The 26,503-nt window shown below is 40.8% G+C and overlaps 1 protein-coding gene across 1 annotated transcript in view; it reads left to right on the top strand.

The window, feature by feature from the left end:
• Nucleotides 1-21,802, top strand: part of LOC145259266 (polyprenol dehydrogenase-like) — a 244,249-nt gene extending 222,447 nt beyond the window's left edge. Inside the window, exon 9 of the mRNA XM_080117106.1 lies at nt 21,713-21,802. Coding sequence (XP_079973232.1) covers nt 21,713-21,719 — 7 coding nt within the window. The 3' untranslated portion in view covers nt 21,720-21,802. The remainder of the gene's footprint in view (nt 1-21,712) is intronic.
• The last annotated feature ends 4,701 nt before the right edge of the window (nt 21,803-26,503 follow it).

A 26,503-nucleotide genomic window follows, 5' to 3' on the forward strand; every position in this document is an offset into this window, starting at 1 on the left:
AATACAGAAAAAAATTTTATGGTGTACATGCCCGTTACAGAACAAAGATGGATGTCATATTCCAAAAAATCACGTAAATGGATTAAGTAGTTTTATTTTTAAGTAAGAACATCAAATTTTATGACTAAGCAAAAAGGGACTATCTCACATCGCAGATAAGTCCACAATAATTCAGACTTGTGTGATCAGCCTTGTAATGCTACCGATTTCATGTTAATCACTTTAAATCATTTAAAAATGATTTTCTTTATAAAAATTACAACTCCAGCTAAACATCATATTGTAAGTACAAAAAGGTATGTTCTCCCTTTACCTGGTGCCCAGCGGAAAAAGATGTTTATTCGTGCCGTAAGGAACTGTTGATAAACTGTTATATGTCCTGTGGGAACTGTATCTTATATGTGTAATGTATATGTGTAAATAGTCACACATCCATGATGAACATTATATACACTAGACGATTACATGTATTAATATGTGCATACACTCAATTTGTTGAGTGACTGATATGTCAACGGCATAATCATGTTGACACACCAGTTCTCATCAGATCACCAAAGTTAAGCAACATTGAGCCTAGTTAGTACCAGATGGGTGACCATTTGAGAATTCTAAGCACTGTATGTTTCCAGTCGTCCTATACATATACTTCACTTGCCACTGGTATTTAACAATGTTGACTCAGGAGAGGTGTGGTTGGAGATTGTGCACCTCCTGCCACAAAAATTTCATGTATAGGCACCCCTTTGTGGGTATCCATAGTCTGTCAAAGACTGACGGAGCCTGGTTGGTTGGTTGTTTTGTTTTACGGCATATCAACCCTTTTCAGGTTATTTAATGCCGAATCTGGTGATTTTGAAGAACGATTTTTTAATATAGTATATTTGTTTTTTAAGTTGTATTCTATTTAACCCATAGTTGGGACCCTAACAGGTGCTACCATTCCGGGTCAGAGTGGACCTGGGAGCAATGGCAATTAAAGGGTGGCTCCACATTCCCTAAGGCCTGCAAGCTGGGGCCCTCACCATCGGATATAGTTTAAGGTCATATCCAGGACCTGACGGAGCCTGTTATAGTATACATAGAAATGATGATGGAATAAAAGTGTTTAAAATCCCTTTTCAGTATGAAAATTAATTTGTGAAACGTTAATATTGGCAACAGAAAGATTAAAATTTCATGTCATTAATGCATAAGTTCAGTCGTCATAACAATGCTATTTTCACTCCCCTCTGATCTATTTTATACGGCATAATCGCGTTGACACACCGGTTCTCATCAGATCAACAAAGTTAAGCAATGTTGAGGCTGGTTAATATCAGATGGGTGACGATTTGGGAATTCTAGGCTCTGTATGTGCTCTCCGCTTATCTCGGCATTTGTTTCCAGTCGTCTTGTACATACACTTTACTAAATGTTGCAATCCTTGAAGATATGCAGATAAATAATTGCATAATGGATGAGATAATTTTGCAGTCGTAGAATAGTACACCTATTTTCCCGACTCCTTTTCGTCTAACTTTATGTAAATACGGCATAAGCGCGTTGACACACCGGTCCTGGTCATATCACGAAAGTTGAGCCTAGTTAGTACCAAATGGGTGACCATTTGGCAATTCTAGGCGCTGTATGTGTCCTGCGCTTATCTCGGCATTTGTTTCCAGTCGTACATACACTTTACTTGCCACTGGTATTTAACAATGTTGACTCAGGAGAGGTGTGGTTGGAGAAAGCACACTTGCCACAAAAATTTCATTCGCAGGCACCCCTATGTAGGTACCCTTAGCCTGTCAAAGATTAAAGGAGTTTTTTTTTTTTTTTACACTCAACACACTTGAGCAGTTGAGTCCACATGGTAATAATTTTGAGCAATGGTTATTCAGTCTGTGAAAAGTTCTGAGACTGTGAGGCGAACATAAATATTTACATATACACTATATATATTGGTACTAGTGCACTTATTGATCCGTGCTGAAATAATAACGTTACTATTTAAAAAGCCATTCTTAACATGGGGAGGGGAGGGTGTTTTGTACCTATTCTATACTTTCACCTTACAATTAAATAAAAAAAAAACATATCATAAAACTTTAATTAAACTCAGAAATACGATTTTAAAAATAGTGCGGATCAGTAAGTGCACTAGCACCCACATATTATATAGATCGGCTATATAACAATTTTGAGGGAGTCAAAAATAAAGGGGAAAAAAATTAAAAAATTAAAAACAATAAATAAAGGTTATGCACACACGCACACACACATACACACACACGCACACACTCACAATGCCACACTCAGAAATACTAAAATATGCACATATTCATACAATGGACATTTTTACTTGTAATTAATATTCATTCAACTTCTTGGCCCAAACGCATGTTGGACATTTACTAACATAAAAGTAACTTTGATATTTTTATATAAAATGTTTTCTTACAAACTTTCGTAATTCACCTTTTTCATTCATTCATAAAACTATTTATGTATTAGGTGACACTTGCTAGCTGGTGACCCTTTTATCATTTCAATTTTTCATTCTATTTTCATTTTATTATGAACGCCTCTTTATATATATACTAGCAGGTCTCCCAGCATTGCGCAGTGGTAAAATATGCATAAATATTATATTTTAATTCATACAGAAGCCAAGACATATGCATGCGAGCATTATGTTTTTTCTCAACAGTTTACTCATTGTGAGCAAAAAAATAAAAAATACTCGAGCTGAGATCGAAACCAAAACCTAAAGACAGTTAATCAAGTTCGATAACCATTAGGCCAGCTTGACACGTTCTTTAAAACGTGTTTTCAAACCTACTTATTCTTAACATAAGGCATCTGTAATGCAAATGATTCACACATACGCATTCATGAAACAGTTGACAGACTAATAAAAATCTGATGACCCTCATGTACCAATTTTTCAATTTTGACCCCTTAGCAGCACTTTTTTCCGGATGAAAACAGATTAAAAGGTTTTTCACATGTCTGAATACCCTATATATCAAATTTCAAGTCTGTAGATCAAAAATTTGTCGAGTGAATAGGTCGAGAATTATCCTCACACACACACATACTCGCTTTTATAGCTACACCCGTAGGCCGCCCGGCATTGCCCGGTCGTAAAATATGCATCAATATTTTTTTTTTTAATTAATGCAGAATTATCATTTATTACCAACGGAAATACGTTAGGTATTAAATGCAACATTAAATTCCTTTTTAAAAAAATGAAGTAAAAAAAAAATGGAAAAAAAATGAGACATGTGCATGCGAGTATTATGTTTTTTCTAAACAGTTCATTTCTTGTAAGTAAAAAAAATACTCTGAGATCAAAAGCAAAACCTAAAAGACAGTGAGTCAATTACGATAACCATTAGACCAGCTTGCCATGATCTTTAAAAAGTGTTTTTAAACCTCATGAAATAATTGACAAACGGATAAAAATCTGATGATCCCAAGTATCAATTTTTCAATTGTGACCCTTTTGCAGCCCTTTTTTCCGGATGAAAATCAATTAAGTTTTCCACGTGTCTGAATACCCTTGTATTGTAGTGACTAGCTAAATCAAGTCGCTCGTCACATAAATAGAAGAATCTATATGGTGAGGATCTATTCATTTCAGGAACAATTTGATTTTGTCACCGGTCACCCACACAAATCTGTATCACGTAAGAGATGCGGCTATAATGCATTATTTTGACACACAAATCCATGGGACTATATTTTTGTCTCTTTGTGTATGAAGACAGTAAACGGGTTGGAATGTTCTCGAAACAGGATGTAAAATGCTTAGCCCACCAAAATTAAATCAGTCTCGACAGTGTTTTCGTTAGTCACCATCATCACCGCCCATGATGTCGCTCATGTCTAACTCCGTCCGAAGGACGTTAAAAACCACTCCACAGTCTCAGCAACGATTGCCGTGATCTCTAGCCAGTTTTTCATAGACGGAATAACCACTGCTCAAAATTATCACCATGTAGACTCAACTGGTTACACAAAAAAAAAAAAAAAAAAAAAAAAAAGTGCCATAAAAAAAAAACTGCAAACGGACAAAATACTCTATTCCTTATGAAGGAAGCTTACACAAGCAACAATGGATGAATATTCTATGCTCACAAACTTTTTCTCCCCAATAGTTTGCATTCGTAAAATTTTCTTCATTAAATTACACTGGCATTAATAACTTCCTCAGTCTCGGAGGATTTCTTCAGTCACTAGAAGCTTCTAGTAATACATTTATAATTATGTAATATTCTTTTTACCGCGTGAATGATTTCCAGAATTCTTGTCTTATAAAAAATACACATCTCACCACATCATTGATGAAACCCACACTTTTTAATTTCACGCACATGGGGAGACAGTGTACATTCAAGAAGGACTGTGACTTTCACATATAGCACACACGAAAATATGATCCTTTTCTGGTTAATAAAAATTGTTATTTAAAATGTTTGTAATTGTTCCCGAATCGTTGCTATTGGCTGATGTATTTTTTATTTATTTTTTTTTTTTTATCAATATAGACACGAGCTTCGACACATGCTCTCGACTTCGTCATGAATTTAGAGACCGGTCAATGCCCCTTCACTCTACACCCTATATACCAAATTTCAAGTCTGTAGATCAAAAATTTGTTGAGTATATAGGTTGAGAAGTGTCCTCACACACACACACACAAACACATTCTCACTTTTATAGATGTATAGATAGATATGTTAAAATAAATAGAAAAGAGGGTTGCCTTTTTCTGTTGTTCTTGACCTTCAGGCCGGGATCAAAGTGTAGTATATGTTCTGCAAATGCTGCACATAAGTTAATTGGTCCTTGATCAATGTAGGGGAAACCCTTCATACTGAGACAATTACTATTTTTTTGGATACTGCCAGAGTTCCCCCTTTTTACCCTTGTCTTAGGGGAACTGGTTTAACCCCACATCAAAAACGACCTTGTGTCACATTTTGCTTTCGTGGGGAAGCAAATAAATACATATATAGATAGATATACATATCCATTCATTTTCTTTCTGTGAGGTTCTTTGTCTATCAAAATGGTCTCTACTAAAGCCAGGGACCACACCATGGAGTAAGAATAAAATGAAAAAATGCTGAGCTGAAAGAAAAAAAAAATAGAACAAGATAAGAAAGAAGAGAGAAAAGATTGAAGCAAAAAAGAAAAGGGGAGAGAGAAAGTGAAGGCAATATTCTTTCATGCTCTGATTCTTCAAACCGGGGGGGGGGGAAGAAGCAAAATGAAAAATGTACAGCATTTGTAATTTCATACTATCTCTATTATTAGCAAATCCCTAAAAAAGCAATGTAATAAAGGGTAGCCATTTTGTTTTGTACTTTTATAGTTTTTATCGAAATATTCTTTATTAACGGTGGAGGGGGGGGGGGGGGCTTGCCCAGTAGTAAAATACGCTTAAATATGTGTTAATTCATGCAAGTTTCATATTTATTATTACAGAGCCAATTTTCTATTGAATATTTGAATATATATCTTTTCCATTTGCCGAGCAGTCTTTTTAATTTCAGTAGGCATGTTATATAAAATGGCGCCCAAATTTCTCCTCAAGCATTTTCTTATCGATGCATCCGATTATTATCAGGAGCAATTGTTGTTGTTTTCTTTTTCTTTGAGGTTTGGTGTATTTATAATCTTTCTTTTTAATTGGCTATAAAGGTGGGTGTGGGAGGGACTAACCTATCATTTTGCTGACAATAGTGCCATAAAACAGCACCTAACATCCCACGATAAAAACCTACAGTCGTCCGACATTAGAAATATATTAATTAAAAATACTAAAATTCGATATTTTAACAACTGCATACAACGACTAAAATTACTAGAAGCTATACTTATAAAAAAAACTACAGCCCTTTTTAAACCGGATCTCATTTAACACTGAGACAAATATACAAACAGTATTTAATAACTAGCATGAAACTAAATAAATAAACTATAAAATAGGAAAATCGAAATTAAATAAATAAAAATAATTCGCCACCAACCATCCTGTACCCACCTTTATAGCCAATTAAAAAAAAAAAATCAAGAAAACAACAGCAATCGCTGCTGATGATAATCGGATGCACCGATAGAAAGCGTTTGAGAAGAATATGGCCGAACAACAACTTTTGGACGCCATTTTATATAACATGCCTGCTGAAATTAAAAAGACTGCTCGGTAAATGGAAAAGATATCCAGAAAGATCGGAAAAATGAATAACTGTTGTGTTCAATCAGACGTGCTTGAATAATGCCTTGCTGCCAATATATATATATATATATATATATATATATATATATATATATATATATATATATATATATATATATATATAATAAAGAGATGCTTCGTCTATACAAAAAAATATAGGAATCGAATAATAAACCGTTGCAGCTTGTCGTGGTTCAAAAATAAATAAATAAATAAAAATGATAAATAAAAAAAATCATAACTAATTAGAAACAGAAGATAAATAAACAAAAATGTACATTTACATAAGTTAAAAAAATATATAATAAGAATATTAAAAATTAAAAAAAAATAAGAATCTTATTGAAGATCGTGGACGCATTCATAAATATTGTAAACAAATGAAGGGGAGATAACCACATCCTTTAAATTTTAAACTTACAGCAATTGACAGCGTTTTTCGTAACCGTTAAAAATAAAAAAAACAAAAAATCTAAAACAATTGTAGCGGACTGGTGGATATATTATATATATCCCCCAGTTGTACAAAATAGGAAAAGTTAATTGAATTGAGAAAGAAACTAACGTGTTAAATGTAATGTACTTGCAATAACCCTTATCCCTGATAAATGTAATGTACTTGCAATAACCCTTATCCCTGAGTGGCTTCCGGGCCTTGATAAGTGGTGATCACTGTGTAAAAAAAAAAAAAAAAAAAAAAAAAATTGAAATTATTTCGTGAAGAAACAAATAAAAGAAAGGGTACAGACAGCACAGCACGTGTTTAGTTTGGTGTGTGTCTCTCACTGTTAGCTGGTGAGAGGGAAAGTCTATTGTCGTAGAGAGAGAGAGCGAGAAAGTCAATCCAGGCCATGAAGAGAGAAAGCATGTAAGGTGTACGTACTGTCTATTGGCTCTTGCCCCACACATAGTAGCAGAGGAGGGGGGCCGTGAAGCGCGCCTCGAAGGGAGCGGTAGGTCCGTTGACCGCTCAGGTTGGGAGCCGAATCGAAAAGAAGGAAACAGCTCAGGTCTCTTGCTTTTGTAGTTGTTTCCGGTGTCCTTCACGCATGTGTGGATTTCCTTTAAAGGGGAAGTGACGTTGCCCATGTGTGCGTACATGTGCACGTATGTGTGCGTACATGTGTGTACGTTAGCGTGTGCAACAAGAAAAGGCTTGCACACAATATATCTATTAAAACTGAGTAAAAATAAATAAAAAATTAAATTAAAAAAATATAAAAATAAAACTTGGAAAAAAGTAATACAAAAAAAAACATAAATAAATAAAATGGATAAATAAATAAATAAAATAAATAAATAAAATAAATACAAAAAAAATGCCTTTTTCTATAGAAGAATTTTTAAGTTCTACTACATTAAAAGAAGATTTATACAAATAATGAAAAACAGAACTATTAGAGATTGCAGCTTATTTCGAGTTGAATATCAATCCTAATATAAAAAAAAAATCAGAAATTCTAAACTGTGTTCAGGACGAATTTATGGAAAGGGATCTGTTAGACCTTATTAGTGCCAAACCAGAGGGCATTAACTTATGTCTTCAATTGGAAAAAAAAAAGTTAGAAATACGAGAAAGAATCGAAATACAAAAAATAGAATTGGAAAAGCTGAGGTTGGAAGTACAAACAAGAAACCAAAACACAAATAACTTATTAATTCAATTTTCGATGTAAGCCGTTATATCAAACTCGTACCACATTTTAATGAATAAAGGGTAAATAAATATTTTCCTCTCTTTGAGAAAGTAGCAACGAATTTAGAATGGCCTTATGATATCTGGCCAATGCTTCTACAATCTGTATTAAGGGGACGCACTGGGCACTGCTGATATATATGCTGCCCTAGACAGCGAAGAATCCACAGATTACGAAACAATAAACAATGCGATATTAAATGGATACAAGTTAATTCCAGAAGAATATAGAGTTAGATTAAGAAATTTTTAAAAAATGGCAAATCATACTTCTGTTGAATTCGCCAGAGAAAGAACAGACCAATTTAATAGATGGCTTAGAGCTAAAAAGATAAATGATGATTATGAAAGATTACATCATCGAATTTTATTAGAAGAATTTAAGCAATACGTAGACAAAGAAACACAAATGCATCTGGATGAAAAAGAAATAGAAACCATAAGTGAAGCAGCAATAATCGCAGACACTCATAATGTACCTATTTACTATGCCTCCCCACGGGACAGAGTTAGACACCAGGGTCGTTTTTTAACGTGGAGAAAAGGTACAAAAATAAAAATTGTCTCAGTTGTGAAGGATTTCTCCTCCACTGAAAGAGAACAAGAAATAGAAGTGCAGCATCTGGAGAACAGATGGTATTTATTTGCTCCCCCACCGAGCAAATTAGGCACAAGGCCAATTTTTAATGTGAGGAGTGAAGGGAGGGGGAAGGGAAAAAGGGGACCAGCTCCCGAGAGGTGGGAAATGGGAGCTGGTTAAAGGTCAGGCATGTGGGGTTGCCCCCACATCTGGTCTTTGCTAGTCCTAGCTAGTCATAGCTTGCAGTATCTGCCGGAACAGATGGTATTTATTTGCTCCCCCACCAAGCAAATTAGGCACAAGGCCGATTTTTAATGTGAGGAGTGAAGGGAGGGGGGAGGGAAAAAGGGGACCAGCTCCCGAGAGGTGGGAAATGGGAGCTGGTTAAAGGTCAGGCATGTGGGGTTGCCCCCACATCTGGTCTTTGCCAGTCATAGCTTGCAGTATCTGCCAGAACAGATGGTATTTATTTGCTCCCCCACCGAGCAAATTAGGCACAAGGCCAATTTTTAATGTGAGGAGTGAAGGGAGGGGGAAGGGGAAAAGGGGACCAGCTCCCGAGAGGTGGGAAATGGGAGCTGGTTAATGGTCAGGCATGTGGGGTTGCCCTCACATCTGGTCTTTGCTAGTCCTAGCTAGTCATAGCTTGCAGTATCTGCCGGAACAGATGGTATTTATTTGCTCCCCCACCGAGCAAATTAGGCAGAAGGCCAATTTTTAATGTGAGGAGTGAAGGGAGGGGGAAGGGAAAAAGGGGACCAGCTCCCGAGAGGTGGGAAATGGGAGCTGGTTAAAGGTCAGGCATGTGGGGTTGCCCCCACATCTGGTCTTTGCTAGTCATAGCTTGCAGTATCTGCCGGAACAGATGGTATTTATTTGCTCCCCCACTGAGCAAATTAGGCACAAGGCATTTTTTAATGTGAGGTAAAAACCAGCTCCCCTAAAAGTAGGCAAAAAGGGGGCACTCTGGTTACCAAAAATAATAATTGTCCCAGTATAGAGGGTTTCCCCTCCATTGACTGGTACAAATTATCTTAAGTGCAGCATCTGCCGGAACAGATACTACACTTTGAGATATTAAATCTTTTATTCATGTTAAAAAATACAGAAAAAAAAATCAACGATGAACAAAAAACTTAGGCACATGGCCAACTCAAAAGGGGGGATTTTGGGGGTCGTTGGTCATCCTTGTCACTCCAGAACTAAACAAAGTCAAAAGTTTCTCCCAGCTAGTATCTTCTTTCACCATAATACCGCATTCACCCTTTCATATTGGGGGACGTCCTAGTAACTCCCAATTTTTTTAAAACATTTTTTATTGACGTGTAAAAACAAAAAAGATAACAATAAAATGGTAACAATAATTCATTTGTGTCGAGGGAGGGGGAAGAAAAAAAAAACAAAAGGTGATTAGTAGGACCCTCCCAACCCCGTCTAGTTGATAGACTGCCCGTTCCACTAGGTTTGTAAAAGGAACCTCGCTTCTGCGGGTCAGTCTCTAGGTGGGGATGCCCTCTAGATGGGGGTGAATGGAGAAAAGAAAATTTTGTGGGTAAGGGATGGAGGTTAGTTTGTATTTCTTTTTCTCCAAGATGGGTAAAATTTAGAGGAAGGGGTGAAAACAAAAATTGCAGGTAAGAGGGGATGGGGATCTTGGAGGCTTCCTAATCGGGGAGGGATGGAACACACACTCAGCTAGCTGAGAGACTACTTGTTTAATTTAACTTTACAGAACTGCGCGTTCCACACCTAGGCGGGGAACCCGTATTCAAATTTGGCTCCTCTTCGTACACACAGACTGGCCACATGTATCCATCTTCTGTCAAATGCCGCGCGATGCAGCCTTCTTCTATCACATCTGATCTTCACCCGTAGTTGGTGTTTAAAGAACGCGATCAGATCTTGATCAGAAAAAGACAACACCCCCCGGCAACCTTGCAGACGCGACGTCCAAATCACCATTCTCGCCACGGCCAGAATCGTAACGTAGACCATTTGTCTTTCCCGGTCCCACGGCGGCCTCACGTTGTCCACAACATTGGATACAGTAATTGGGCGAGGATGCTCAGGATCGATGCGAGCCGTCACCCCACTGACATACGACCAGTACTGGCGGAGTTCGCGGCAATCGAAGAAAGCGTGATCCGTAGTTTCCACAGCCGTTGTCCCACAACGGGGACAATCAGGCGACTCCAGAAACCCAGAACTGCATTGTATGTTGTTGAGTGGAAGTGCATTTCGGGCCAATCACCAGGTCAGAGAGAACTCCGAATTGTTCAGATGACTCGAACCTGGCGCCCAGCTCCACGCGGAGCGGATCTCACTCTGCTGCCACCCCAAACGCGCGCATAGCGGGTCGTCAGCGGCCTCCTTCACTAGATCCCTGTGGAGTTCCCTACGGGTAGCAGTCACAAGGTCACTGGACCTTGGTAGTCGTTTTAGCGCGGCTCGGCACTCTTTCATGTAGGCAGATTCTCCCCGCGGCCTGCGACGGCTCTCGATGGAAGGGTCGAGAACGAGGTCGGGGAAGGCGGCAGTAACCACGGGGTGCCACGGTTGGTCCTCCTGCATATAGTGGCTCAGGAAGGCCAGCCTCTCAGCATCTCGATGACACTTCAAGTCCGGCATTCCCAAGCCTCCCTCACACGGACGTTGAATACAGACCTGTCTGCTCACCCAGTGTCTTCCTCTGTCCCAAAGGAGCGAGGACAAGAGTTCGACAAGAGCTTTTAGGTGTTGTGCAGGCAGGGGAAGTACGGCCAGTCGGTAAAGGATGAGAGGAAAGACGTAAGTGGCGCACGCCTCAGCTCTACCCTTTAAGGAAAGTTTCCTAGGAAGCCACGAATTGACTGCAGCCTCCACCTTTGACCGTACCTCCAACCAATTCTTGTCAAGCTGGAGACCCGGTCCGAACCACACGCCGAGGATCCGGACCGGGCCATCTGTCCAGCTGAAGGGCGCAGGGAGGTTTGCGTTGCCACTCCATGCGCCCAACCGCAGTCCTACCGACTTGTTGCGGTTTATCTTGGCCCCTGTAATTCTTTCGTACTGTGTGAGTGCCTCCGACACGACCTCAATGTCTCTGAAGCCCGACACGAAGATCGTGACATCATCGGCGAACGCGGATACCTTAGCAGCTGAGCCGCCAGGCAGAGCCATTCCGCGCAGGGCCGAATTTGCCTCCCCATGTCTCAGCTTGCGGAGAAGAGGCTCCAAAGCCAGGACATAAAGCAGGGGCGACAGCGGACAACCCTGACGAACCGACCGAGAGATAACAAAGGGTTTCGAGCGCTTTCCGTTCACTTGCACGACAGCCATGGGCTGTCGATACATTATGGAGATCCACTTGCAAAAGTCCGGTTTAAAACCGGCGGCCTCTAAGACAGATGCCAGGAAACGATGGTCGACCCTATCGAAAGCTTTGGACTGATCTAAGTTTATCAGCGCGGCTTCCGTGTCGTCATCTATTCCCCCCTCTAGGATCATGCGGATCAGGTGCAAGTTGTTCTGAATCGATCTCCCCTTCACAGCATAGTTCTGTTCCGGTTCAACCAACTCGTCGATAACAACCTGCAGCCGATTCGACAGGACCTTGGCCAAAATCTTCAACTCTGTGTTTAGCAGAGTTATGGGCCTGTAGTCGTCTAACTCTTCCCCTCCATGCCCGTCACCTTTCTTCAGCAATGTGATCACTCCCTTGGTCACCTGCCCTGGGATGGATCCCTGAGCAAACCAATGGTTGAACATATCCGTCAGAAGAGGCAGAAACATGGGCGACAGCCTCAAGTACAGTTCGTATGGCAGACCATCAAGTCCTGGCGATCTGTCACAGCTGACCTGCTTCAGCGCAGTAAAGACCTCCCGCTCCGTCACCCGGCCCTCGCAACTAGCCGCTCTAGCCGCCTCGAGGCGGGGAGAGTCGGCCAAATAGTCGCTAAACTCAAGGACCGGAAGATCGGGCTGCTGCGTAAAACGCTCCTCGAAATGTTCTCGAAACCCCTCGCAGATCTCCCGAGTCGATTCCAGGGTGCGTCCATTCGGATGTTTGATTTTTGCAATGTATTTGTCCGAGCCACGCCTAGAAACCTCACGGCGCACGTCTGCATCAGAATTGACTGCTTCGTTGCCTATCTTTCTAAGCCTAGCTCTAACTACTTGGCCTTCGTAACGCTCGCTAGTCTCGCGTAGAAGGTCCTGCTTAGCTAGTTCCTGACTAACCCTATCACCCTCCCCCGTAGCCTGGGCTAGTTTCTGCTCTAGCTTCTTCTTCGTCTTGGCCTTATCTAGTGCGAGGCGCTGGGCATACTTGACGGAGAAGCTTCTGATCTTGGCTTTGAGACCTAACCACCACTTACTCCCGGTAACCGCCCCCACTAGTGCCTTTTTAATCAATTCTCTTAACTGATCTTGGAAGTCTTGTATCTCCAGAAGGGAGGTGTTTAACTTCCAGTACCCCGCTAACTTAGGCCTATTTCCTAGCTTCAGCCGGGCCATAACTAATTTATGGTCCGTCTGGCCTAGCCAAGTGAACGTGGGACAAGATAAGAAGTCTACTTCGCCTCTCCTAACTAACATCCTGTCCAAATAAGTATTTGGATAGGAGGAAACACTATTGGTCCACGTCCACATCTCCCGCCCTGGATGCTCGACCCGAAACCTGTCGACCAGACCGCATCTAGCCATCAGATCAGCCAGGCTGGACTCGCACCTCTCCGATCCTCTAGCTCCGCCTCCTACCTTATCTATGTCGGGGTCTAAGATGGAATTCCAATCCCCCATTAGCACTACCCGCTTCCGACAATCTACAAACGCGTCAAGCTGACTGAAGAATGAGACCCTCTCACGAGCGGTGCTGGGCGCATGAACCGCAATCACCCGAAACACAGAATCTTTTACGGCAACATCGGCCACAACCAGCCTACCCACTGCATCTCTATGGACAACGTCGACCGTCGCCGACAGGGTACGTTTAACCAGCACGGAAACTCCCTTCCCCCGCGGGCTGCCATATGCTGAGAAAACCTCAAAGTCTCGGGCCAGCACCTGACAGTCCACAGAGGAAACGAAATGCGTCTCCTGAATCGCAGCGACATTCACTCCCAGGGACAAGAGGTCGTGCCGGAGGCGAGCCGCCCGGCCCGATGATCTCAAGCCCCTCGCATTCAGACTAGCCAAATTCAAAGCCATGGTACCTACCTTAAGGTGTGTTACACTCAGCTCCGAAGTCAGCCGGGGAAAGGACACCGACGTTGTGTGCAATGCTCAAGGTGGTCAGGTTTTTCATGTCCTGACCTTCTCTCACAATGCCGCCGACATCCAAAGGGTAAGTCAATTTAAGGGCCCTATAGAGTGACGGATGGACCAACACTGGGACCCTTCCCTTGCATTGTTTTGCGAGTTCCTCAAGGGAAGGGTCATTTTTCCTAATCAGTTCAATTCCCGGACCAGCCCCTTCAGCGGCTTCCAGCATTGTCCACACGTTGGTTTTGCAGGCCTCAGGAAGCCTGACGAAAGTTGTTAGCCGTGGGGCGTCCGGGAAATTAGAGGGGACATTAACGTCTTTTCCCCCTATCTGTTGGCAGTCCAGCAGAGGTTTTAAATTTTTTCTCTGCCGGTGTGGTACGCCCATTGCCACAGACAGGGGGTCTACAGAACAAAGTTCCTCTCTCGTTTCGAGGGCGAGAGTCCCTGTTGGAGTGAGTCCGTAAGTGGGAGAATCTGAAGGGTCTCTCCCCCTCCCGGGTTCATTCTTTTCTTTCTGGGATGGCGGCTCAATTTGCATTGGTGTGGGGACGAGTGTCTGTGTGGTGTCTGGTGTTGGTGTTGGTGCGGTGTCTGGTGTTGGTGTGATGTCTGGTGTTGGTGTTGGTGCGGTGTCTGGTGTTGGTGTTGGTGCAGTGTCTGGTGTTGGTGCAGTGTCTGGTGTTGGTGCAGTGTCTGGTGTTGGTGCGGTGTCTGATGTTGGTGTTGGTGTTGGTGCGGTGTCTGATGTTGGTGTTGGTGTTAGTGCGGTGTCTAGTGTTGGTGCAGTATGTGGTATGGGGGTGGAAGTGGGTTGTGTTGTTGTTAGAGGTGGTGTATGCTCACAGGGAGTGGGGGCTGCCTTTTCTTCCCCTTTCCTTTTCTTTTTTATTCTTTTGAATGAACCGGGGAGTGGTGAGGTTGAGTTCCTCTCCCTCTCACTAGCAGATTCATCCTCAGAGGAGCAGTGTTTTCTTCGCTTGATCCCCGTCTCAATTGGTGTGGGGACCGTTGGTTGTTGCTGCTCCTCTAATTGTTGTTTCTCCGGTTGATGCTGTTGCTTTTCTGGTTGCTGCAGCCGTTTTTGTTGCTGCTGTTCTGGCTGTTGCTGCTGCTGCTGTTTTTGTTGTTGCTGCTGTTTTCGTGGCATTGGTTGTGGAATTGGCCGCGGCAGCTGATGTTGTTGCTGCGGCTGGTTCAACGGCTGGTTTGGCTGCTGCTGCTGTGTCTGCTGCCATGGCTGTTGCTGCGGCTGTTGTGGAGGCTGCTGTTGTTGTTGCTGCCTCGGTTGTTGGGTTGGTTGTGGGACGGTGGCAGATGGGATTGTGGGCTTCCGTTTCCGCCTCATTACCGTGATCCATTCCTCCCCTTTGGGCTCCTGCACAGTTTTGGGTTTCCTCGGTGCTGGGGTTGGTGCTCTGGTTGCAGGAGTTGTGACAGCCTGTTTGGACACTGGTGCTGTCTCAGAGGTTGGGACCGCCTTTAGTGTCACTTGAGTAGGATTTGACCTTTGAGGGCAGCTCTTGGCCATGTGACCCTGTTTTTGGCAAAACCAGCAGTGCGGACGACGCCCCTCCACTACTACTGTCATAGTTGCCTCCTTAAATGTCAGCTGTGCTGGTATCGCCTGGAAGCCTTCTTTCTTTAGCCTCATGGCCACAGTGTAGCTGCCCAAGTGCATGCCGGTTTTCGACCGCACTGGGGTTATTTTTTCCACCTCGCCGAACTGTGTGAAGAAGGATCCCAGGATTTCTGCTGATATTTGCATAGGTACATTGAATACCTGCACCCGGGTCCTTGTCCTGCCCTGGTATTCGGGCTTTAGTTTTGTTCTCCCATACTTAATTTCCTGTAGGGAGAGTCTCTCCGCATCTTCCTTGGTGGGTAGGAGGATGTCCCACATGGCGTAGCTCCTCTGGTACAGGTATAATACCGGGATGTTTAGCTTGTGTAGGAGCCCTGCCATGTCTTCCTTTTTCATCCCTAGGAGGCGGTTTTCCGGCATATCCGAGATGATGAGGGAGAGCACTCTGTCTTCGATTGCCTCCCAAGCGCCTGGCACTGGTTTAATTTCTGCCCCCTCTATGTATTGTCTGTACTTGGTCAAGTACAAGTCTCTATACTCTTGAGGGGACAGTTGCTTCTCTACAGTCTTCCCCCATGCCGACCCTCTTGTTGGTGTTGGATCTTTGGTGAGGTTGGACTGTTTTTGCTGTTCCTTGGCGGAAGGGTTGCTATTTTGAGGCGCATTTCCCTTTCCGCTTTCCTTTGGGACCGACTCTCCCTGCTCTATACTTCTTCCAGGAAATACTTCCCTTTTTGGGGAGTCGGCCTCCTGGGGAGCGTTGTCCTCTTTATTGTCCTTGGGAGCCTTTGCCCCTTTTGTTTTGGGGAGGTCTAGGCTGTATGCCCCCTCGTTTTCTTGATTTGCTCCCCTTTTGGGGCAGTAGCCCTCCTGGGGAGCACTGTCTCTCTTATCGTCCTTTGGGGCTACTGCCTCTTGATTTTTGTAGTCAGAGCGGGATGCCCTGTCCAACATTGTTTTTTCTCCCCTTTGTGGGGAGTCGCCCTCTTGGGGAGCACTGTCTCCCTTATCGTCCTTTGGGGCTACTGCCTCTTGATTTTTGTTGCCGGAACGGGATGCCCCGTCCAACATTGTTTTTTCTCCCCTTTTTGGGGAGTCGCCCTCTTGGGGAGCTGCTGGTGAGTTTTCTCCCTTCTGAGGGGCGTCCTTTGGTTTAGTGTCCGGGCGGTATGCCCCGTTGCTTTTTGCTTCCCCTGTTGGGGAGCCGTCCTCTTGGGGAGCAGTTTTTCTTGTGGTAGCCTCCTGGCTGGGGGTATCTGTATTGGTGGTCCCCGGGCTGGGGGTGTCCATTTTTGAATAAAAGCTCTCTCTTCCCTGTATAAATTCACCAAAATGAGTGACGTGGAGTCGACGTCCAAATTGGGAGCCGACTTTGGCGCCAAAAAGAAGTGGCGCCAAAGGCGGCAAGAGGGGAGATAGAACTGAGAGAGGGAGTGGGAAGTTAGTGGAGGGAAGAGAGAAAGTGTTTCCGACCCTCCCTCGCGGGAAGGTCGTAAATTATCAGCTCGGATCCCCCCCCGTGGGGGAGGGGGGAGAGCAGAGAAAGACAGACAAAGTGGGGGTGCGGACAGAACGCTACCCAACAAGCTCGCCGGCCACGAGAATGTGTCGCCAGAACAACACTGCCTATCGCTGTGTATGTATCAGAGAACAGATACTACACTTTGATCTTGACCAAAAGGCCAAGTAGACATAATGTAACACTAAGGAAAAGTTATAAAAAAACTAAAATGACTAGTAATCGTTTAGATTTATCTGAAAGTACATCTTTTAAACTCCTCGGCCTAACGTTCACAGGAAACATGAGTTGGAACAATTACATTGAGAACATTGCCAGGACCGTTGCAAAGAAGGTGGGTTCTCTCTACCGTACTAGAAAGCTATTAATGCCTGAAAGTATCCTATACCTTTTTAAGTCCACCATTCGCCCATGTATGGAGTATTGTTGTCATATTTAGGCTGGTGCATCTGCCACTAGTCTCTTGCTTCTAGACAAGGTTCAAAAGAGAGTCGCCAATCTGATAGGTCCTGAACTGTCAGCTAAACTTCAGCCTCTGTCACATTGACGAAATGTTGCATCCTTCTGCCTGTTCTACAAGTACTTTAACGGTGAATGCTCTGACGAACTGCAAGCACTTGTGCCCCCTCGACGTAAATAGCCCCAACAAACCCGACAAGCAGCTAAATCCCAACCCTTCACTGTAGAGATCCCTAGATGTAAGAGAGCCTTCTACTCTAATAGTTTCTTCCCCAGAACAGCTAGACTTTGGAATTCCCTTCCGGGTCCCTGCTTCCCCGACTGTACTGACATGCCAAAAGTTCAAGTGCAACGTGAACCGACATCTTTCTGCCCAACTTCCTACACAGTACCCCTGATGCTTATGTCCCTGATAGTAGCCCCCTACAACAAAGTGGCAATGTGCCTTGTCTGGGGTGAAAATGTAATTTAAAAAAAAAAAAAAAAAAATTTTGACTCAAATAGAAAACCATTACTTACTTTTTACCCTCATAACTATTTTAATAAAAATTATGTCCATAACCGAGTAAGTCCATTCCCAAAAGAATAAAAAAAATTGAATGCACGTACTGTGGTAGACAGAATCACCTGATATCAGTATGCAGGATGCAAAAAAAGAGATAACAAAGCAAGTACAACCTGCAAACCCCATGCATTTGTGAAACAAATAAAAATTCATCCTTTCCCCTCACTCATCTCTCTCAAGTTCAGACACAAATAAAAAAGTTTCTGAACCATTCCTAAATACATACCAACCATTCATATCCGATGGTTGTGTTTCCATAAGAGACCCTAATAAAATTACACCTGTAAAAATCTTACGAGACACAGAAGCATCTCAAACATTATTGCTAAAAAGAGTTTTATCAATATCTGACTCGACCTTCACGGGAGATTATGTCTTGCTACAGGGAATAGATTCAAGTGTCACAAAAGTGCCACTTCACAAAATCTACATATAATCAAACTAAATAAAGGGTTTAGTCATAGTTGGGGTTCGTCCTACTCTACCAGTGAAAGGTGTTGTTTTTTCTTAGGGAACGATTTAGGAGATAATAAAGTAATACCAGATCCATTAATTACAGATAATGTAAAATTAACGGAGAAAAATAAGGAAAAAGATAAAACCTTATACCCAAAATGTGTACTAACTAGAGCTAGGAAAAAGAAACAAGTATTAGAAAACCAAAACACTTCATTACCAACTACTTTATTAAAATTAAATGAAACATTCATACCACATGACATAGAAAAACCTATTATTATAAATAAAAACTTAGATAGTAGTACATTACATAATGAAAACAACACAGGAAAATTACAAAATCAACTTGTAAGAGAACAACAAAAAGATACAGAACTACGTCTTTTAAAAAATAAAGTACTTCCACAGAAAAACTTTAAAAATTCACAAGTTAGAATGAAAAATAGGTACAATATGAATAGTAAACATCATAGTTTCCAAGTAGGAGATAAAATATTAGTATTTTTGTCAATTCCAAATCATTCTTTACAAGCAAAATATTATGGACCATATGAAATTGAACAGAAAATTAATGATGTAAATTACATTATACGCACTCCAGATAGAAGGAAGAAAACCAGAAAATGTCACATTATTATGTTAAAACCTTACAATTAGGAATGGTGTAGAAAAAAAAAAACAAGGCAAGTTTTTACTTTAAAAAAATATTACAGATATTATTAAACGGAACACCCAGTTAGACAATGAAACAAGCTTAGTTACTACAGAGAAAGGCATAGGTTACAGCAATCAATTAAGAAACTACTGCCTTGATAGGGTTCAAAATAGACTTCGTGGCCTGGTGGGAGATGTCCTTTTCTCTTCGCTGCAACCTCTATCTCACAGAAGAGATGTTGTGAGTTTGTCTCTGCTTTATCGTTATTTTCATGGAAAGTGTTCGACTGAGCTTCAATCTATGGTCCCCCTTCGCCAAACTTTCACAAGAAACACTTGACTAGCTGAAAACATTATCAATAATTTTCCCCATTCTTTATCTGTGCCTAAACCTAAACATAGATTCCATGATCAAAGCTTCTTTCTTAGAACTGCACGCCTGTGGAATTGTCTTCCGTTTTCCTGCTTTCCAGCTGTCTATAATATGGTTGTCTTCAAGTCCAACGTGAACAAGTTTCTGATGAGCCGTTCCACTTAAGTTAACAAATTTACCAAACTTCCATTACTATCGATTACTATATTGTCCTTTTGACTACTCTACACTCTTTAACCCTTAGGTAAATGTTTCGTTTAGGTCCACCTCCACAATTTTCTTTAAAATGACGACATTTAAAGGTTTTCGACTATGCTGAATACGAAAATCGCATTGAAATATTGCAGAGATAAGTAGTTATCAAGATAGAAAAAAATGCATTATGCACGGTAATTTTGGCGGCCATCTTGGTTTTTTTCCTTCGTGTAAAATTATGATTGCTTAGGGCGCGCGCGCATGCGCGTAAAAAAAATGGCCGCCAAAATTACCGTGCATAATGCATTTTTTTCTATCTTGATAACTACTTATCTCTGCAACATTTCAATGCGATTTTCGTATTCAGCATAGTCGAAAACCATTAAATGTCGTCATTTTTAAGAAAATTGTGGAGGTGGACCTAAACGAAACATTTACCAACCCTTATCCTTGAGTGGCCGATCGCCCTTGATAAGTGGTGACGCCTATGTAAAAAAAAAACAAAAAAAAAAAACTCAGAAGTCCTATTAAACCTAAATAACAAACTTAAACATTTATCCTATGAAAAGAGAAAATATATATAGTTCAGATATCTCGTTTTCCAGATGTTAATTCACCATGCATTCTCGTACCTAATCCAGACGGAACTTACAGATTTGTGACAGACTTTCGAAGAATTATTGAAAAATGCTCCAACAACATTTCAAAGAATAATGCATTCCTTATTACAGGTTATTCATGGATGTGAAGTTTACATCGACGTGATGTGATCGTGTACGATAACACCTGGGAAGAACATTTAGATATTATAAAAAAAAAATTTTTTAAACTACAAAATGCCAACCTGTGTGTCAATATCAACAAAAGTTATTTCTGTTCAAGCAAAAGTTGACTATTTGGGTCATACTGTCGGTCAGGGTCAAGTAACACCTATCTCGGCAAAAGTTGATGCTATAATAAAATATCCTGTCCCAACAAATAAAAAATAACTAATGAGATTTCTCGGTATGACTGGATTTTATAGAAGATTCTGTAAAAACTTTTCAACATTAGCAAGTCCTCTCACCAATCTCCTAAAAAAAAGGATGAAAAATACAAATGGACTGATTCCTGCCATAAAGCTTTCAATGACATCAAATCAACTCTTATTGGAAGTCCAGCTCTTGTTATCCCAGATTTCTCCAAACAGTTTAAATTACAAATTGATGCCAGTGGTGTGGGCATGGGTGGAATTTTCATCCAAGAAGATGAAGAAAGCTTAACTTAATATGATGGTTTCTTTCTCATTAGGTTCCTTATATAGTTATGAGGAATCAAGATTCCTGGGCAGCCAACATTTAGCTTAAATTTTTATGGTGGCATATATGGTAATTCTAATGAATTAAAAAATTCTATGTGGTATTGTACAGCATGGTAATTATCGGGAGTAGAATGTAGAGAACTGGAATTTTGTTAAACAGGAATTGATTGATGACATGTATCATGTCTTTTTAGGAGTTAAGATTTGTACGAGTTTTGTATGAGTTAGAATTTGCACGAGTTAGAATTTGCACGAGTTAGAATTTGCACGAGTTAGAATTTGCACGAGTTAGAATTTGCACAAGTTAAAATTTGCATGAGTTAAAATTTGCACGTTTTAAAATTTGCACAAGTTAAAATTTGTAGGAGTTAGAATTTGTACAAGTTAAAATTTGCATGAGTTAAAATTTGCACAGGTTAAAATTTGCACGAGTTAAAATTTGTACAAGTTAAAATTTGCATGAGTTAAAATTTGCACGTGTTAAAATTTGCACGAGTTAGAATTTGTACAAGTTAAAATTTGCATGAGTTAAAATTTGCACGTGTTAAAATTTGCACGAGTTAAAATTTGTACGAGTTAGAATTTGTGCAAGTTAAAATTTGTATGAGTTAAACATTCAGAACAAGCAGTTTCAGATTGCTTTGGAAACTTTTTGAGAGAGTGTGTATGTAAACTAAATTAAAACAAACATAAAAAAAATAGAAAGGAAGCAAGTTTATCTGAGAAACCCATTCTGTACTTTCACCCACCAACAAAATAAACAGAAGATTTCATATCGTGTAAAACTCTGTAATTTAATATTCTCACCTCCATACTGTAGATGATTAATTGAAGTTGTCTTCTGCTTCCAGGTGTTGAGTGAGGATTGCAGGCATCAGCTTACCCAACCAAGGTAAATAGAAATCAACATGGTAGCAGAACCGGAGGCTGGTGCAGTAGTGAATTTGAATGTATTACAGTTACATCACCTTCCTTTAAGTCTCCATACGACAATGGCATCTCAGCAGGCTTCCAAGGCTCTACAGAATTTGAGGACGCCCCCAATCTTTTTAGATGAGCAGAGTTACCTTGAGTGGAAAGAGGACCTTAAAGTGTGGGATCTGTTCACTAATCTTGAACTTAAGAAAAGAGGTCCAGCAGTGTATTTGACTTTATCTGGACATGCTCGTGATTGTGTTAGGGAGCTTGATCCTGTGAATGTGATTGGTAAAGACGATGGTGTTAAAAGTATTGTTGAGAAACTTGATACAATTTTTCTTAAAGATAAAGATACTCAGACATTTGTTGCTTCTGAAAATTTTTTATAGTTATCAAAGGTCCTCTGGTGTTAGCATTACTGATGTTTTGGTGGAGTTTGAGTATTTGCAGCATAAGCTTGAAAAACAGTCGGTTATAGTGCCCCAGGGAGTGTTGGCATTGTTGCGGACTAGGATATAAAATACCCTAACTCGCTACAAGAAAATAATGAAACGAATGGAATTGAAGGAAACAAAGACTCAATTGATGGATAAGATAAACGTTGTTTATTTACTGTTGAAAGAATGAATGTTTTAGATATAACATGTGTTCATGTCCGCACGGGTGTAACCATCGTTTGTAGAGGACTGGTATTGTAGAAGGAAAAAAGAAATGTGTTTTCATCTCAAGTTCGTGTCACTATCGTTTGTTCGCGTGTGGGAAAAGAAGTGAGTGATGTAGTGGAAAATGGGAACGATAGTCCCGCGTGTAGACAAAGAAGAGGATAGAGAGTTGACATCAGTTAGCAGTCAGCTACGCGAAGGTGTTCTCAGGGACCAGTAGTAGATAGAGAGAGAAAGAGTGTGAATGTGTACGTATGGTCTGTTAGCTTTTTGTCCCACATAGTAGTAAATGGTGTGAGGCACGCGGTCGGTCGAAAGCTGGGCCTAAAAGAAAGAAACCGCTTGTTGCTCTCTCTTTTATACTCGTTTCCGGTGGTCTTTTGCGCATGTGTGTATTTCCTTAGAAAGGAAGTGACGTCGTCCATGTGTGTGTTCGTGTGCGCGTGTGTGAGTACATTTGTGTACGTTAGTGTGTGTGTATATATACACGTGAGTGTGAGTGTATGTACGCGAATGTAAAAATATTTACGTGTGTGGACATGGGCGTGTATGTTTGTGTTTGCGTATGTATATGACAAGTAATATAGCTTGAAATGTGAATGTGTGTTTGTGTGAGACTAGGAAAGGCTCGCACAGCATTCATGCTTCTGATAGCATCTAATATATTTACAGAGAATGAGAGACTGGCTTGTGCCACTTGCCAAGGGATGACTTACGCAAACATGAAGGCTTCTATATTGAAAATCTTTGGGGACCCTGGGACAGATAGTGGTGGTGGTGGTGGTGGTGGTGGTGGTGGTGGTGGTAGTGCCCCATGTATTAAGGCTGAACCTGTTATGAAAACTTAGTATGAGGATGCTCTAGCTGACATGGAGGCTGGCGTGGTCGTGGTTTCAATAGAAACTCCCATAGCAGAGGATTTGGTGATGGATCAAAGGTTTCAAGCAGTAAAGCACCTTCACATAACCCCTCTGAGTCATATAGTTATCAGCAGGTTAATCCAATTGGTAAAGATGGTAGACTGTGGAGATGCTTCCAATGTAATTCAGTAAAGCATTTGGCCAGATATTGCCCTCAGTCTCGTGATAAACCTACTCAAGAGATCAATATTGTACTGTTGAATTCTGAACCTGAGATGAGCACCCTGGTTAAGGAATTATTGGGTATGCGTGTTTTGGACAGTGCATGTACTAGAACTGCTGCAGGTGAAAGCTGGCTGAGGTGTTTTTATGATACTCTGAGTGAGGGAGATAGAGCACTTGTCAAGGCATCAAATGTAAATACAAAGTTTAGGTTTGGTGATGGGGTTGAAGTGATGTCTTATCAAGAGGTTCAGTTTCCTGTTGTTATTAATGGGGGCAGACTTATGATTAAAGCCAACGTTGTTAGTAATGAGATACCTCTTCTCCTTAGCAAATCTTCTATGAAAAAGGCACAGCTAGTACTGGATTTTAACAATGATTCTGCTAATATATTAGATGAAACAGTGAAACTTCATTGTACTTATTATTTTAATTAGAATTCATTGAGATGAGCATTATCAATTAATTTTTATTTATTGCGGACTATAATCCTCATCTTTTTCTAATGTTGTTTCACAACGTTCCGGCCAACTATTCCTCTAGCCTTCGTCAGGTGGTAACCACAACGGATAGGAACTCTGAATCTCCTGACTACATTCACTGCAATTACTGTCTTCTGTAGTTGTTGTCGTCTCACCACATTCTTGGCCAAGTAAAATTAATAAATAATGCTCATCTCGAGGAATTCCAATTAAATAATATATACCATTATCCTCATATTTTCTTAGTTGTTTCTCACAACGTTTCGACCAACTATTCCTCTGGTCTTCGTCAGGTGGTAACCGCGACGGATAGGAACTCTGAATTTCCTGACTGCATTCACTGCAATTACTGCCTTCCGTAGTTGTTGTCGTCTCACCACGTTTTGGCCAAGTAAGCCTCTGGCCAGCTTTGGGTAGGATTGAAACTACTATCTTCAGACAAATCTCACCTGGAACCATAGAGATTCAACGTCTCTATCAACTGCGCCAAGTATTACAACACTTCTCAATTAATCGAAGAAAATCACGATCACAAAAATCCTTACTTTCCCTGACCAGCTTGCACAATTTTTCCTTTGAAGCATGATTGAATTGTTTATGAAGCTTAACTGCTTTCTTCCACTTATCATTTTCCAACAATGCCTTCAATGATTCTGTATAAAGAACTATCGAGGTCTTTAGAACATTGTTTAATCCAAAATGTGTGAAGTTTAAGGGAATACAATAATGGCCTGATGAAGTACAATGAAGTTTCCCTGCAAAGCTTAAAAGGATAAGACTGAATGGAGTCAGGCTAAAGTTCTGAGTAGACAGCTTAAACAAACGGGTCAGTATCGAGACTGAATCAATGTGCATATTGATGGACATGAAGAGCCCATCTGCGTAAATTGGGATCATGTAGAAGGATGGTGTGAATTGCCATTTCCAGAACAGGCTCTTCTTTTGACCAAAACCCAGGAATTATCACAAGATATGGTTGATGCTAAGAAAATCTTAAGAAAAATGATATATTTGAAGTAGTTCCATTTGTTGGACAGAATACTGTATCATCTCATTGGATATTGACTGAGAAGTTTAAGAACAGTGAAAGGAAGATTAAAGCTCGTTTAGTTGCTAGAGGATTTGAGGAGGATTCTACTCTACTACATGTACTAGGGAAAGTCTTAGGATAGTGTTTCTTGTTTCTGCTATTAATTCTTGGGAGTTTCAGTTGTTGGACATTTCTGCTGCATTTTTACAAGGTAACCCCATGGAAAGGGAGGTATTCTTGAGGCCTCCAGAGGATATTTGTCCTCGTAATGAGGTTTGGAAACTGAAGAGGTGCATCTAGGGATTAAATGATGCTCCTAGGTCATGGTATGAGAAGGTAAAGGAAGTTCTTTGGGAATTGGGAGGTGCTCGTAGTGTCTTTGATAATGCCTTGTTTTTGTGTCATGCGTTGCAATGGCAAATTAAGTGGCATACTGTGCACTCATGTGGATGATTTTGCTTTCTGTGGTGATCTACAATTCAATCTCAATTGCTGGCCTCATGCGACGTTTTAAGATTAACACCCATAACTGTGGATCTTTTAAGTATGTCGGTTTGGATGTATCATAAAACTCATCTGGAATTCAGGTTACACAAGATGCATATGTTGACAGTGTGAAGCCAATTGTTGTTCAGAGAGAGAGAGAGATGTATCAGAAAGAATAATCACCTTACTATTAAGAAACGTGCTGATCTGAAGAAACTAGCAAGTCAGTTGTTATGGGTTGCGTCTCAAACGCAACCAGATTTAAGTTTTGAGACTTGCATGATTTGTAATACTGGAAAACAGCCTAAGGTCAGTCTACTTTGTGAAGCTAACAAAGCTGTTGCAAAACTTAAAAGGGAGCAACTTGGTCTTTATTTCCCTGACTTGGGTGATTTCAGGAATTTGAGTGTGGTTGTCTATTCTGATGCTACCTATGCTAGTATACCAGACGGATCCTCACATGGTGGCCATATTGTATTTGTGAAAGGGGACAATGGAAAAGATATTCCTATTAATTGACTATCTAAAAGATTGGTAAGAGTAACAAAAAGTCCTTTGGCTTCAGAAACCCTTTCGTTGATTGAAGGAGCTGATTCAGGATATCCTGCGGCCTCTCTTATTTGTGAAATATTTCATTTGGATAAATTGCCTCCTGTCATTTGTTATATGGACAATAAATCTCTAATGGATACTCTTGAAACCACAAATGTTATATGTGACAGAAGACTCAGAGTGGACGTAGCAAGATTAAGAGAAATGATAAATGAACAGGAAATAATTGTATGCTGGGTTTAAGGTAGGCATCAATTGGGGCTTCTACAGGATATTTAGTAGAAGTTATGAACTACTCCCGTTTGTAAACCAGTGGTTATAAGTGTATATATGTGAATACTATAGTGTATGTGTATATAAGTTTATAATTGGTGGTGGTTCTTTATCCATACAAATGTTCTATAATTCTCATTTGGATGGAAAAGAAGAC

This window comes from Euprymna scolopes, chromosome 34, assembly GCF_053919585.1.
Source record: "Euprymna scolopes isolate OS-2025 chromosome 34, ASM5391958v1, whole genome shotgun sequence".
In the NCBI taxonomy this organism is placed as follows: Eukaryota; Metazoa; Mollusca; class Cephalopoda; order Sepiida; family Sepiolidae; genus Euprymna; species Euprymna scolopes.